At 39.7% G+C, this 16,418-nt stretch overlaps 1 protein-coding gene and 1 pseudogene across 1 annotated transcript in view; one reads left to right on the top strand and one right to left on the bottom strand.

Annotated features, from left to right (window-relative positions):
- The window catches only part of Mgat4d (MGAT4 family member D), a 39,932-nt gene that overhangs the window by 7,514 nt on the left and 16,000 nt on the right, over positions 1–16,418 (top strand). Inside the window, exons 2-5 of the mRNA XM_023703795.1 lie at positions 5,813–5,971; positions 8,533–8,670; positions 10,504–10,637; positions 13,837–13,883. Of these exons, the coding sequence (XP_023559563.1) occupies positions 5,813–5,971; positions 8,533–8,670; positions 10,504–10,637; positions 13,837–13,883 (478 nt within the window). The remainder of the gene's footprint in view (positions 1–5,812; positions 5,972–8,532; positions 8,671–10,503; positions 10,638–13,836; positions 13,884–16,418) is intronic.
- On the bottom strand, positions 5,021–5,500 carry LOC105743870 (annotated as a pseudogene).

A 16,418-nucleotide genomic window follows, 5' to 3' on the forward strand; every position in this document is an offset into this window, starting at 1 on the left:
TACAAAATAGTCCTTCATTTATATCTCCTTTTTTTGTTTAGTTTTGTCAGAGAAGGGTATTCCATTACCGTTTATGGCTATCATAAAGAAATCAACAAACAACAAATGTTGGAGAGGCTGTGGGGGAAAAAGGAACCCTTCTCTACTGCTGGTGGGAATGTAGACTGGTGCAACCATTATGAAAATCAGTATGGAGACTCTTTTAAAAACTAGGACTGGAAATCCCATTCAATCTAGATATCCCCATTAGTTCTTTTGGAATTTTCCCAAAAGAACTGAAAACATCATATCACAGTGATATATGTGCACCTATGTTTATAGCAGCACAATTTGTCATAGCCAAATCTTGGAAGCTACAGTGGCATTTTTATAGTGGTTAAGATGAATGAGCTATAGATTGACTCATCAACTGTGGATGAGTCTCAAAAGCCTAAATTGAAATCAAGAAGCAAGTATAGAAGAATTCATATATTTTCTTTTAATTGATGTCTTAAGCCAAGGGTAAGTCCACTTGTAAAACGTTAGCACTATAAAGGGACACAGTGGACAATTAACATACTCAGATTTCTCATCTGAGAGTAGGGAGGAAGGGGAATGTGATTTAGGAGGGGCCCAGGTGGGTTTCCTAAGACTCATGTAGTAAGTTCATGGCTACGCATTTTTATTTTTTTCTTTAAACTGTTTCATCTACTTGTTCTCATGCATAATATATTTCCAAATAAAACCTAAAGCAAGCCAGTATATAGTGGTGCATGCCTGTGATCCCAGCACTCTGGAGGACTGATGCAGAAGGACTGGAAGTTTGAGCCCATCCTGGGTAACTTAACACAGCCCTATGTCAGAATAAAAATAAAGGATTTGGGATGTAGTTCAGTGCAGTCTCCAGGTTCAATCTCTACTATTGCAAAACAAAACAACCACAAAAGGAAAAAACCTTAATGTATAAAGGGTCCTTAGGGAACTTAAAAGGATTGGTGTATGTTGTCATTTGATTATTGCAAAGAGTACTTGGAGGTGAGCAATCCAAAATGTATATTCCCTTTCTTAGATTCATCTCCTACTAACTGCCTCTGGTAGTTTGGATGCCGAATATCTCCTCGCACACAGATTTAGACCTTATAATGTTGTTATTTGGAGGCAATGGAATGTCCAAGGGGCGGGGCCTGTTGGGAGGTCTTTAGGTCATTGGACGGGGTAGTCTTCAAGGCCACTGTTAGTACTATGTCTTTAGTCTGGATTGTCTTTCCTTGCCTTTTTCTTTTTCTTTTCTTTTTTTCTTTTTTTGCAGTACTGGGGATTGAACTCAGGACCTTGTGCTTGCCAGGCAAGCACTTATTCTACTGAGCTATCTCCCTGGCCCTTTTCCTTGCCTTTTTTCTATATGGAAAAGTTCTTTTCTTAATTTTTATTTTTATTAGTATATGGTTGCAGGACATAATTATATTCACTGTATTGGTATATGTAATTGGTATGCGTGAATATTGGTATGTGTAATTGGTATATGTAAACAACAAATCTTAATTCCTTTTATGGCCCCTTCTACTCTGTACACCTCTTGCCCCCCATCTCTTGGTCCTCTTCCCATTTGCAAAAGACCCATGTCTCTGTTTCCTATTACTTATCTTCTATTTTGTTTTTTAACTTATTTATACTTTGGCAAAGTTCTATACCTTCCTCAGCTACTCAGATATACCCTTTTTTCTACAGCCTTTCTACCTCCCTCACCTACTCCTTCCTCCATAAGCACTGCTGCCTCCCTGGGCCTGTGGCTCTTGGAGGTTAACTCTATTATAAGCATTATAATTAGTTGTTTAAATATACTCTCCTGGTTCCTGACCCCCTGCAGCCTGATTGCCAGCTGACTTAGAATAGAAACCTGGCTTTACCCCCCCCCCTTGTTTTCCTGTAACCTAGTGCAGTAAAGGGAAACACAAAAGTAGTCAAAGGGAGAAACAATGACTGTTAGCTCACCTCTCCTCACTGGGGTGTTTCTTGAATGAAGAAAGCCATTGGAAAGGGGCGTGGCCATATTGGTTTTTGTCTTGTACCAGGATGAGGAGTTTGGGCTTTGTTCAGTATTTGTTCAGAGTAACTTCTATAGGCCCAAAGCAGTGTTTCTAGAAGATTAATCATGAATTGGAGGTGAGAGGCCAATTAAGAAGCAATTATAGGGGCTGGTGAGATGGCTCAGTGGTCTAAAGCACCTACTTAGAACAAGCTTAGCAAAGCCCAGGGACCACGGTTCAATCCCCCAGCACCACATGCCAGCCAGCCCGCCCCCTGGTGGACTGAGCTGGCCACACACACACACACACACACACACACAATTAAATAAATAAATAAAATTTAAAAAAAAAGAAGCAATTATAATAGTACAGCTATAGACAGTAAAGGTTGATGAACATAAAGATAAAACAGTTAAAGAGGCCTAAAACAGTGCTTCTCAAATTTTAATGTGCACACCCATCAACTAGGAACTTTACTGAAGTGCATATTACTATTTGGTAGGTTTGGGGTGAGCTGCCTGAGACGCTGTATTTCTAGGAAGTGAGAGCTGACGTTACAGAGATTTGCATGGTCCAGTATAGTATCCTCAGCTGTACTATGCAGCCTAGATGGCTGACCACAACTCAAACCATTACTGCAACTGGGGCACTAAATGCTTACTTCAAAGTGATTTTAAGTAGTCCAAATTTACACTTGATAACTGAGGGAATGCAAACTATTTCTCCAGCACAGGAAACTTTCCTCTCCTGGTGAGACTGCCCTTCATTGTGAATGTTACAATTCAGCATCTGAACTGAGATGTGCTGCTAAGTATAAAAGATACACAGGGCTTAGCTTATTTAATACAAAAAAGCAATGTAAAATGTCACACTGATTATTTTAATATTGAAATAACATTGAGGGCTTATTGGATTCAGAAAGATAACATTTGAAATGACCTTCACTGATTCCTTTGCACCTTTTAAAAATGTGGCTACCTGGAAATTTGAAATTACAAAAGAGGTGTCTGTTTTATTTATTCAGGACAGCAGAGCTCGGACCCTTGCTGTGAGAAGCCAGGTGCCACAGTACTGAGCATCTCACCTGGCGCTTTCCTGAGTGGGCAGACAGCAAGCTGGCCTCTTACACACAAGTCCGCGTTCATTTTCACAATTTTATTACAAAGATGCTCAGTTGACTTGAAGGATTTAATCGTTGCTTATTGCAAACCTCTGGAAAGTGGCTTTGCAACATAGTATTCTCAGTAAATACCTAGCCAAATGAACAACCTCAATAGAAATACTTTAAATAAAATATCAGTCCCTTGATTTATCACAGAGGGATGTAAAGGGTGCAGAGCCAAGATTAGAGATGATGTCTTTTAGCATTGTGGCGTGGCTGTTTCTGTAAATGCTGCTTCCCCCAGAGAAAACCCTTTCTTTTAGTGTTCTTCAAATTGGTCCTTCAGGGACTGTTCTACATGATCCATTTTGTGAAGAGAATATTGCCTGGAAAATCTTAATCATATAGTTGCTACTGGTTATGCTACCTCTGCCTCTAAAGTTCATAAGCATCCTCAAATATATCTACTACATGAATATTCAAGATTTATCAACTTGCAGTTCTTACGATTAAAGCATGATTCAGTTTTAAGAAATCACTAAAACCAACTCATACAACAAGCCTGTTCATTTCATGCATTCAGCATATATTTGTGTAAGACCTATATGCTGGTCATTATTGTAGACATTGAGGATTTAAGAGGAAAAACAGAACGAATAAGCTTGGTGGCGCACATCTGTAATCTCAGCTATCCAGGTAGATCACTTACCTAGAGTCTTCCAGGGCCCAAGCAACAATCCCTAGCACTGAAAAAACAAAACCAAAACAACCTCCAAATTCATGCTGTTCTCAGGCTTACATCCCTGAAACCTCTGAAGGTAGCACAATTTAATTAGAAGTCAGGTAGTGATGAGTGACCAAAAAAAAAAAGGTAGTTTGTGTAGCTTGGCAGGATGTCTTTATCCAAGGCAGTACTGTCGTCATAGAAAACTGAATGTAGTTAGGGTGTTGTAGCCACAGCGAATCTGGGGGTGAGCACTTTGTATGGAGCACATCAAAGGAGCCAGCACCTCAGGTGGGGGTGGAGGTGCTCGGCTAGGAGGACTGGGTGGCTGCAGCTGGTCTCCCTCAGGGAGGCAGGGAGTGCAGGAAATGGGGCCGGCCTAGAACCCTGTAGCAGACTGTGTGGGGCTGGATGTGCCACGGGAAGCTCTGTGGCTACTCTAAGCAGGCTCTGAGGTCTCAGGAGGGTCTAGCTGAGGAGGGCCTTCCCCCAGCGTCTGCTCTCCTGGGCACGTGTGTGCTCTTGTGGCTGCAAGGCAGGTGGAAGAACAGTAGTCAGTATGGAAGCCAAACAAGTCATTGTTATTTATGTAGTTTCCTATTTATTACCGCCCAAGCCATATATTCATCTTTTGTTCCACCCACATTGTTGCCAATTTCTGTGCTTTCTCTGCCAACTAAAATCCATGTATCCATATTCTCGTATCTCTAATAGTTTCTCTTGAGATAAGGTATGATTACAAAATGTGAATGTTTAAATTATTACACTAAAAGACATTGCCATTACTCCTCCTTAAAATACTCCCCTTTTCTTTGAACACATTCATGTCATCATTTTCGCCACATTCTGAAGCCATTCTGGAGGTCCTCTTCCGTCTTTAGATGTCCCGTTGTGGCTTCCTTGTGTTTGGAATCAGTTCCAAACATTTACCTTTCATGGTCTTTTTTTTTTTTTTTAACTAAAAGAGCTAACAAGTTTATCTTCATATTTCACAATACAAATGAAACTGTACTTTCTGCACTTTTGTTTATCATACTTCTCCCTTCAAAACTATTCTTTGATAGGAAGGGGGAGCGACTCTTCCTTGTCATTCATGCTGTTAGAAAACTCCGAGAGGTCAGCACCATGATCCCCTGGTGAAGCAGAACAAATAATATAAAACTGACACAGAGAGGTCGCCCCTCCACTTTATCTATCTGGCCGAGTCGCTCCTGGCCGAGTGGGCACCATCATGGGCCAAGCCAGCGATCGCATCATTGGCGGCCCAGGCATCATGGGCATGTGACCTCCCACGGGTGGCCTCATTCCAGGAGCAGGTCCCACTGGCATCATCCCAGGAGGAGGGGGGCTCATCACTGGCATCATGGAAGGGCCTCCCATATGGGGTGCTGCCATCATACCAGGGCGAGGAGGACCCGGGAGACTGGGTGGAGGTGGGATCACAGCCCCTGCTGGGGGAGGAGTGGAGAATGGAGTGGGAGGTATCTTTCCTTGTTGAAATGCAGCCATTGTTTTGTCAGTCAGGTTCTGAGCTTACTTTTCCATCCATTTCTGGTAGTAGTCTTCCATATTCTCTTTATGTTTCCTACCACTGCAGTGTGTCTTTCTCACAGACAGAGAGTCATGGGTGAGGTACATATTGCAGTAGTTACAATAAAACCTAGTCATGTTGCTTTACAGGGTGTTGGCAGCTCTCTCATGGTCATTTTGACTTTGGGAACGGTCTAGAAGTCGTGTGGTGCCAGATCCAATGAATGAGGAGGATGAGGCCTCACAGAAGTGTCTTTATGAGCCTGACTTTCTGTTGGGGACCCTTGGCAGCCGCATTCACTGCCTTTTTGGTCACACCTCCTAAAGACCTTGCATTTTTATACAGATAACTGTATTGATGTACATATTTTACAATTTTTTTAATCACAGAAACTTGTGTCATACAGTTGCTACATTTATTAATATATATCTTTGTTTTTTTCTTTGCAGGTAATCAATTAACTAATTGTAAAAACCATATTTTGGAGTTTAAGGGACATATACTACATTTACAAAATAGAAGCAAAAATAATCATGAACAGCTCATGAAAGCCTTGAGTGAGATGCAGGATGAAGTTTCGCAGAGAAAAAATCAGTCAAGAAATTTGGGTCTGTGTTTTTGTTTTTCTGTAAGGCAGCTTATTTTTCTTGTGTTTCATTTTTTGGAGATGTAGATTAAATGCATTCTGATTTTTTAGGCATTTTCCTCTCCATAACCATAACTCAGCTGGTACCATTCTCTCACTGTGAGGCTGTGGAAATTAGGTGAAATACATTCACCGATTCTTGATCTCTACTTAGACAATAGTCTTCTGCCTATGAACTGCACCTCACCATTCACCCTGTAAATATGGCCAGCACCTGAGCGCCAGCACCTGGCCACCAGCACCTGGGCACCAGCACCTGGGCGCCCACACCTGGGCGCCACGTCTACCCCCTCTTCCCTCTTGCCTACCTCTGTCAACAAGCAACCCTGTCAGTCTGTATCCTGGCTACCTCACACTTCTGTTCATCTTTTCCATTGCCACCTCCATGACAGTAATCAGGCCACCTTCGTGCTGCATCTCAACGTTGAACTTATCACATACTACGATTGTTCTTTCTTCTCCCCAGTCTTGTGCTCACCTATGTATATCAACTGTGGCCAAAGTGAAAGCTGCACCATCCTGAATATAAACTTTCAGTGGCTCACCATTACTCCAGAATAAAAACCGCTGCCTTGTGTTTCTCCTGTGTAGTCCAATCCTTCATCCACCTTAACCTCTGGCAATCACGGATCAGTTTCTTGGCTACTATCCAGACACAGTCATACAGTGTATCACCCTGTGAGCCTGGCTTCCTCACTTGGCACAGATACATGCAAATTGCTGTGCAAACAGTTGTTTGTTCCCCTTATACTGCTGAATTGTATTTCATTGAATGGATGTACAATGCATACAGTTTTCTGATCTTTTTGCCAATTGAAGGAGATTTGAATTGTTTTGTCTTGGGACAATTACAAATCAGTATTGTTATAAGCATTCGTTACAGGGGTTTTTTGTATGAAGAAAAGTTTTAATTTTTTAAGGATACAACTATAAGTAGGACGGATGTGGTATATGTCAAGTATATGTTTAACTTCACAGAACCTGCTGCACTGTTCTCCAGGGTGGACATACCATTACCATTCTGTGTGCTCTGCAGCAGTGTGTGACATTTCCAGTCACACTGACTATTATGGCCATTCCAATGTCATGACACCTAAACTATAAGTATGAATCCCCCAGGGATGTTCTTACAGTGATGTTCAACATTTTCATGTGCTTATTTGCCACCTAGAAATCTTATTTGGAAAACATCTGTTTAAGTCTTTTCCCCATTTTTAAATTGAGTGGTTTGCTTTTTTGTTGAATTTTGAGAGTGCTACCTACTATCCTAGATCCATACCAGATGGATGCATGGTTTGGAAATAGTTTCTTCCAGTCTGTGGCTTGCTTTGGCTTTTATCTTTTTCTTTTCTTTCTTTTTTTTCTCCCTGGTAGTGGGGATGGAGCCACCCCCAAAGCCTTCACACTGAGCTGTATCCCTACCCCTTTTAAATTTTGAGAGATTTCCCTAAGTTGCCCATGCAAGACTTGAACTTGCAATCTGCCTGCCTCAGCCTCTCAAGAGCTGAGTTTACAGATGTGCATCGCCACATTTAGCTTTCTTTTCTTGCTGTTCTTCAGAGGGCAAGCACTTCTATTTTTCTTGAAATCCTCTTAATCAAGGACTTTTAAGAATGTATTGTTATGTTGCATCTAAGACCTCTCTCCTAGTCTAGGGTCACAAGATTTTTCTTTTGTTTTTGAAAACTTCATAGTTTTATGTTTTACATTTATAGTGTTTTGAAATTGTTGAGTTAATTTTTATAAGTGGTCTGTGGCCCAGATCAGGCTTCAGTTTTTCCACTTGGATCCTCCGGGGCCCATTTGGGCTGTTAACTGTCTCTTCTGCACTGACTGATTGCCTTCGTGTCTTTGCCAGCGATCAGTCATGCATACACATGGGGATCAATTTGTGTATTCTCTAGTCTGTTCCATTGCCTATTTTTATGTAATTCCATGCTGTTTTGGTTACTAAGTTGTATACAGTAAATTAAAATTCAATAATATGATCTCTCTTAAGTTTGCTTTTCCTTTTCGAAATTTTTAAAGAAAAATTTAATGAAGGGTATAAACAGATTCATTAAATATTAAAGGGCCATAAAGTGGTTATAAAGATGTGAACTTTAATGAAGCACTATTTATCAGAACTGAGAAGAAGTCATTTCTCTAGCATGATTCACTAAGAATTAACAGTTCTGTTGGTCTATGGTGTAACTCGTGGTGCTAGGCTTAAAGTCAAATTGCTTCTAGACTACAGAAGTAGCTCAGTGGCATAAGCGCCTGCTTGGCAAATGCAAGGTCCTGAGTTCCATCCCTAGCGCAAAAACGAACTTTAAAATTCCTTCTAAAATAAATATGAATCAGTGATCTTTGAATATGCTTTATTATAGTATAATTTTGATAATTCATATTTAAGAATGCATTTCTCTTTCATACTATATTAGTCTATGGATTAATGCATTAACCCTCATTTAGAAAAATTTGTGTCAGAGAGAAAATGACTATGGCTAAATACTCAGAAGTCCTGTTTATTTTCTCTTTCAGATGAAAAGAAAAGAGATGCACCAAGTGAGGGAGAAATAGTGTCTAATATATTTGAGGACTTTAAGTTCTTTCTCCCTCATCTAAGGAAAGTCAAAAGAATTTATCCTAAAGTAATCATTGGCCAAGGGAAGACAGGTGGTAAGAAACTGGGAAAATGGAAAGGGATTTTGGTCTTGAGGGGAGAGGGAGTATACTTTTAAGTTTGAAAGTGTAACTCACTAATATTGTAGGCAGATTGAGAAGACACCCCCAGCCTACCTGGTGTTAGGAAGGCCATGGTTATCAGCAGCCAGGATATTCTCTGGCCTGGCAGAAAAAAAAAAAAAACAAAAAACACTTGTATAAATATTTAGGAATTTGATTTAAAATTCAATTTTAATACAGATACTTTGCAGATAAGTCAATATAAATCAAACATATGTTAAACATCTGCTAAATACTTGACAAGTCTGTTCTCTTCAGTGTTGAAAAGCTATTTGTTCTTGGCTGCTCTCCTACTTCCCCATCTTTCTTGGGGCTCACTCAGCAAATGTTCTACAGAGAGGCAGTGCTTAAGTTCACCCTTGAAGCAGGAGCTTCTTTACACAAAATAATAAGGAAAAAAAACCCAGTGGAATTTGAAGCAAGGCTATGGGGCCAAAGCTTAGAATTTTATTCTATAGCAGCAGAAGCCATCCCAACTGTTGTACCCAGGGAGCTTGTTCCACCCCTTGAAACTTGATTCCTGTGTCACACTACACGTAAGGATCAATTTCAGATGTACTGTGGGTCTAAGCTGAAAGGCAGGGAGTAGGCCTTTCTGGGGACAACCTAGGAGAACATCCTGAGGATTTAGAAAGAAACAAAAATTTTTCAGAAGCTCATCCAAAAGGATAAACTGTAAAGGAAATGATGATTACAGTGGACCACATTAAATTATAAATTTCTGTACATTACAAGGCAGAATATAGAAAAGGGAACCCAGAATGGGGCGATAACTTTACAACACATAAAAAACAAAAAAGGCTTGTATTTGGGAGATCTAATGAGCATCAATAAAGCAATAAAGGAGCCAGGTGTAGTGTCACATGCCTAATCCCAGCACTCTGCCAAGGCAGCAGGGATAAAGTGAGTGCAGACCTAATCTGATGGCCCCCTCTAATGGCCCCAGATGTTTAATATACATTGATTTCAATGGTAATCAGCAAAACAATTAATTTTAACTATTTGCAAAGTTCAGTCTCTTTCTTTAAATAAACATTTCTCAGATGGTTGAATACTATGACCCTAAAATAACTATTTCATCCATCTTTATTTTTCTTACTGCTTTCTAGGAAGATGATTTTCTGAGTCCCTCACTTAGTCATTCTCATGGCCAATGTGGGAAACTGAGGCTAGAGAGACCTTGCTCTTCTTTCCTCTCACACCGCCAGACACTGGGGCCACCAGGACTGGGTGGGGGTAGACTCCTTGATGAAATCTTGCTAGAGTACTTCTTCAGGGTAACATTGGGCTGCATTTCCTTAGAGTTTCACTTTGTACTGTGCAATAAAAGCCACTTAAGGACACAGAGTCTTTTCATCAAACCACTTAGAAATTATTGCATGCATTTTTCTCATTGATGAAAACAGCAAAGCCTTTTCACTGTTTGGAGTTCCAGGGATTCTTCTAGAAGAAGGGTAGAGGTAGCCACCGTGGGACAGCTGGTATCAAGTTACGTGAAAGCTGTGCTAAGTGGCAAGTGTTGGATTCAATTTTCATTGCACCAAAACCTTCCAACATTGTGGACTAAAATATAATCTCTGGGAAGTGAGAACTCCCCTGAAAGGGAAATGAAAGATGTGATAATGTAGTCAAGATTACTTTTATGATGCAGGTTCAAACAGTTTGTGTAGGCGTAAGACTAACCCAAACATACAAAAAGGCACAGAATCAATGCTTTCGTTTTGGCCTGTGTCTTGAGAGCACACCTCCATATTCCTGTGTCTGCAGTTTCTTTTGCACTAGGTGTTCCCACTGTCAGCAGAGGAAATTACACTTACCTGAAGCAAACGCTAAACGCTATTGTCACCAGGATTATGCCTTGGGAAGAGAAGGATTCTGTGGTGATTGTTTCCATTGCAGATGTATGTATGCTAAGTAAGAAGTTTTTATTCTCCCCCTTATTTCCAAATTTCCTTACTCAGTGGGAACTGCTGTATCATTTTAAATGTCTATTCTAGATTTTTTTAATGGAATCCACACATTCCTGTCTTGGGAATCTTGCATGATACCACACACCAGCGGCGCTGTTACATGCCTATCTTGGGTTGCGGAAAATACATCAATACTTTTTGACTTCACTGTGAAAGAATTAAATATGTAAATTTTCAAAGAAAACAAAATGGTTTAATATGGAGATATAATTTTGTTAAATTTGAATTATATCTAATATAGCATTCTTGTATTCTATAAGACACAGAAATTATATTTACAAATAAGAACACTAAAATTGATGCTATGATAATAAGATGTGCTTAGCCCAATAAAATAATAATAAATGTTGCAGGGTAGGCTGGCACATGCCTATGATTCCAGCATTTGGGAAGCTGAGGTAAGAGGTTCACTGTGAGTTCAAGGCCAGCCTGGGCTACCTAGTGAGTTCAAGGCCTACTACTCATAGTATTTTTTAAAGTTGGTATATTTATCCAGAAAAAAATTGTATCAAGCCACCATAATTATATTAATTAAAGAGCTCCTTCTGTCTGAGAGGTTGTGGGAAATTTTTCTAGAAATCATTTATAAGACCAGGCATGGTGATGTGCGCCTGTAATCCCAGCACTTGGGAGGCTGTAAACAGGAAGGTCACTAAGAGTCCAGTCTATGTAGTGAGACCCTGTACACCCCATAGACCCTTTCCTGAAAGAAAAATCATTGATAACTTGCGTTACACCCTTGTAAAATAGGTATCAACATCCTGATCTTACAAATGAAGGAGCAAGAACTTAAGGAAAGTTAAGTAATTTGTCCAGCAGCCAAAGATTCAAAGTTGCATTTTTCTAGTGACTCCAAAGATTTCTGTTTTAATGGGGCTGGGGAGATACCTCAGTGGAATAAGACAGAGAGAGAGAGAGAGAGAGAGAGAGAGAGAGAGAGAGAGAGAGAAAAGATTTGTATTTTACCCTTAATATCATTCTGGTAATCACTGTAGCATCTGAAAATTTGAGTAGAATTATACAGTACTACTTATATATCAGTACCATACAACTTTTTGAAGGTAATTTGACAAGATATATCATATTTAAAATGTGTAAATCTTTTATCTCAGAAAAGCAAATTTGGTAAACTGCTCCTTAGTAGATAATTATGCAAGTGTTTAAACACAATAGAAATAGGACAGCAGAGAGTCATAGTTGAAACAGCAGACTCTGCAGCTGGGTTGCCAAGGTTCAATCTCAACTTCTACGCTAACCGGCTTATAACTTTGGGCAACGTATTTAAATCCTTTGTGTCTATTTTCCTTGCCTGTTAAATGATGATAATACCATCTGTATCACATCAGGAAGTAGATTCACTAATACACTTAAAGTGCTAGGACTTAATACAATAATGCTTATCTCTGAATGCTGAGAGTTAGAGGAATCAGGGCTATTCTTTCTTTAGCACTTGAATTTCTTGTAATAAATGCATATTTGAATGCAGAGAAAGAAAGCCATCTACATAGAATTTTTCAATGGAAGAACTACTAGAAAAAATGAAAAGATCAAACATGTATTCTAGTTCATCTCAGTTTTATTTTGTATATTGGAAGCATAAACATAATCTCCAAATTGTTTTGATATTTTTCTGTATTTTAAAAATTTTATTTATTTATTTGGTACAGGGACTCACTATACAACTCAGCATGGCATGCACTACTGGGAATCAAACCCAGGTCCTTGTGCTTGCCAGGCAGGCACTTAGACCACCAAGCTATCTCCCTAGCCCTGTTTCTGTATTTTATAATCTTTGTTTGCTTTTTGCACAATGCACATGTTTAAAATGATTAGACAAATAAAATATTGGGGAGCCAACTTAAAAGTGCAATACAGAAGGCTGCACTACAGACTTTAATACAGACTGTAGTTGTATTTAGATACTAATACCTTTTGTTTGTTTATTTTGTTTTTGTACTGGGAATCAAACTCAGGACCTCTCACTTGCTAGGCAGGCACTGTGCAACTGAGCAAGATCCCTGGCCCTTAATATCTTTCAGTGTTAATTGTTAATTCAATTTATGGTTGTCTTAAAAATTTTAGGTACCATAATAGACTTGGCCATATTGTGTCTGGTGTTTTAAACAACCTGATTAGGTGTAGCCAGAGCTGATTTTTAGAGTGCTTTCGGAGTTTGACAATAAAACTGTCATTTTTGAAAATATTTTCAGAATTTTATGTTGGAAACTTTCCAGGGCTGTGGGGTCGCATCTTGTGAGTGGCATCAGTTTTGTTTCATTTTGTTTTTAAACTCTCAAGGAGGTCAAACATCAGACACATTGCACAAATGAGTTTGCCATCTAATCTAGCACACTGCTCAGCATTCAGGACAGAAGGAGATTTGGGAAGCAAGCTGAGTAATCTGGTCACAACTGGGATGTGATTTTATTTTATTTTTAAAAATTTATTATTATTATTATTTTGTATTTTAGGGAAGGGTGTATAGGGTGTTCAGGGTCTCACTACTAGATCAGACTTGTACTGATCCGCTTGTTTACAGCCTCCCAAGAGCAGGGATTACAGGTGTGCGCCACCATGCCCAGTCTCAATTGCTGCCTCAGTGTGCCCTGGGGGCGGGGCTGGCACAGCAGGCCCAGGGATTGAACCCCACCCCACCCCTGCATCTGCTTGCAGGTGCTTTAATCCATTGAGCTAGTTGGCCTGCCCTTGTGGTGTAATTTTAAAGTATGCTTGTTGTCACATAGCACTCAGAAAATGAAGACATTTTCCAAAAGAATGGTTCTTTGAATGAAATCATTGTACAGTGACCATTTTGAGAGCTAAACATTTTGATCTAGTAGATTCTGTGTACTAATGTTTAAGTGTAAAAAGGATGTTTGGTTGTATTTGTGTCAAAGGGAAAATGTAATAAATGTGTATTTAAATGCAGAAAAAGAACACCATCCAAACAGAAGTTTTCTGTATTCAAATCACATTTTTAAATACATGTTCTAAAAAATCTCTTACAAAAAGTGAAAACACTAGAAAATGTGAAGACACTAACATTTTATATATAGATTTCCACATAGCAAGAATGTTTCAATAAGAAAACCATGAATTATACTTTCATTAAGTTTTTCTTGATTTTTAGAGTAATGGAGATTATGTAAAATCAGTTGTTGACATGGTTACAAAAAGGTAAGTATTGTGTGATACATTATAAATTTAGCCATTCTTTTTTATCCTACTTTTCTCTGTCTAATAGTACTATTATTTGTTAATGCTCCTGTTCTTTGTAATGAACGTAGCTGTTCAAAAAGAACCTGGTAGCTGTTACTAAGGGGATAAGGTATAGCTCATGATGTCTCTGATTTGCAAGTTACCTCCTTATTAAAATTCATACATCATTGTTGTTAAATACATGCCCTTCATGAACTTTACTGACACTAACAGAAACTGGCAAATGGTGCTGGGAACACTGTTGTGTCCCCTACTGCACGACGTACAGCTGGTCTAAGCAGCCAGGGCGTGTACTGATGAACCCACACAAAGTAATTTATCGAGGAAGATGCTGTCGAATGACTCAACCTTCCAAATTCTTGTGCTCAAGTGGGCAGTGCAACTCCTGGAAAACGAATCACAGTGTGGAGGCTGCCCTTATGACATGGCATGGCGAAGCCAGTATGAGAATATACAAGAGAATAGAAAAGGGGCTTTCTCATCTGGGCGTAGCTGCCCGCGGCAGCCTCGGCATTCCGGGGGTTGAAGCACGAGTATTATAAGGTCAAGCTCAGCCTGCGCAATTCAGCAACTCAGTGAGACCCTGTCTCAAAATGTAAAGGGCTGAGCATGTAATTCAATCCTTAACATTTAAAGGACTGAGGATATAATTCCATCCCATATGCAAATGAAAGAAAAGAAAAACATTTTTTGAAGAAGTAACAATTGAGCTAAATCTAAATGTGCAAGTAGACCTTCTTCAGAAAGACAGAAATACACTTTAAGGCATTGAAATCACTGAATATTTAAGCTTTGTATTTCTTTTAGGAAATTTATCAAGAATAGTTCAGTGCTTGAACTATATCATTCTATGATGACCACTTTGAGAGCTTGTCATACGGCTCACGAAGCTAACATGTTCTTACTTTGGGAAATTGTAACTCTTCTGAGTTCACATCAGGTCCCAGCATTTTATCACTTGCAGTTCCAGAGTCACGAAATGCTACGTTTTGAGTTTCCTTGATGAGAAGCTCACTTCAGCAGCGCCACTTCCTGTGCAAGCTGCCTTTCAGGGCAACCCCCCTCCTCATTGATCTCCGTTTGGAGCTTCCTCTTCCAGCTTCCCTCTCTGGTGGACCTGGGCCTCCTGCAGCAGAGGCTGTCATTCCCCAGAGCAGCTGGCTTGTCATCACACTGCAGAGCTAGTGCCAGCCTTACTGGCTGCCTTCCGCACTTGCATGTTGGCGGGTTCCCTCTTCAGTTACCCACTTTTGCTAAAGGCCACCCGAGTGCTTACACTAGGAGCCCCCTGAGACAACACAACCGCATGCTTTCTGTCTGTGAGTGAAGTGGACAACCTGTGCCCGGTGAGCAGTCACCAACTGACTTTGAAAGAGGTGTTGTGATTAGTCACTGGTGTGCACCTGTTCTTCCTGTAGTGACTTGGGCACGAAGAATTAGCAGTGAAGTGTGTGCTTTGCACGATTATTCAGTTCATGCACTGTGGTAACTACGGTCAGAACAACACTGCTGGGGGAGACCATTATCTAACCAACACACGGTAACTGTAATGGAGGCGTTCAGAGCGATGTAGGTGGGGCTGCCAGTTTTGCCTAATATTGAAGTCATGCAGGTAAAGTTTTGTCCTGGTTCTTACTTTCGGCAATGAAAGATATAAACATTTTCTTGACCCTTTAACATTTTAGTAAACAATGTAATACCTAAACTTAAATCCTTCTTAGAATGGTATTATTCTCTACAGGAAGATCATTTAGAGTTCTGCCTGGTCTCCTATTCTTTATCTTGATGATATGAGATTAATATTATAGCTTTTGTGAGCAGTACTTTATGTACTTTAGTGATATTCTTGTTGCTCTGTCTGTATTAAGTACAAAAAATAAAGGTGATAAAAATGCACACAGTTCTTTAAGGAATTGTCATTGACTTCCAAATTTAACCCTCGATTACTGTGTTACCTGCTTTCAAAAGTCACATTGCTATATTAAAAATTACTATTATTAAATTCAAATTTATACATTTAAAAAGGATCTAATGGTGTGGCTTTCTTGGAGTGATTACCATATTGCACTAGTTTCAGTATCTTGAATGTCAGCGTAGACTTCTGTTTATAGACTTAAGGGGCCGGGGAGATGGCTCAGTGGAATAAGCGCTTCCCTGGCAAGTGCAAGGGCCTCAGTTCAATCCCTGGTTCCACCAAAAAACAAAAACAAAAAAATCATTGTTTATAGACTTAAAAAAAATAAAAGTAGGGCCAGGGAAATAGCTGAGCGGCATAAGTGCTTGCCTGGCAAGCACAAGATCCTGAGTTCAATCCCCCATACAATAAATAAATAAATAAATAAATAAACCTCTAATTTTAAGAAATGGAAGTTTTTGTTTTTGTTTTTGTTTTTTTTTTTTGCAGAACCAGGGGTTGAACTCAAGCCCTTGCACTTGCCGGGCAAGCACTTATTCTACTGAGCCATCTCCCCAGCCCCCGGAAGTTATTTTAAA

The sequence above is a fragment of the Octodon degus genome, unplaced genomic scaffold, assembly GCF_000260255.1.
Source record: "Octodon degus isolate 3935 unplaced genomic scaffold, OctDeg1.0 scaffold00180, whole genome shotgun sequence".
In the NCBI taxonomy this organism is placed as follows: Eukaryota; Metazoa; Chordata; class Mammalia; order Rodentia; family Octodontidae; genus Octodon; species Octodon degus.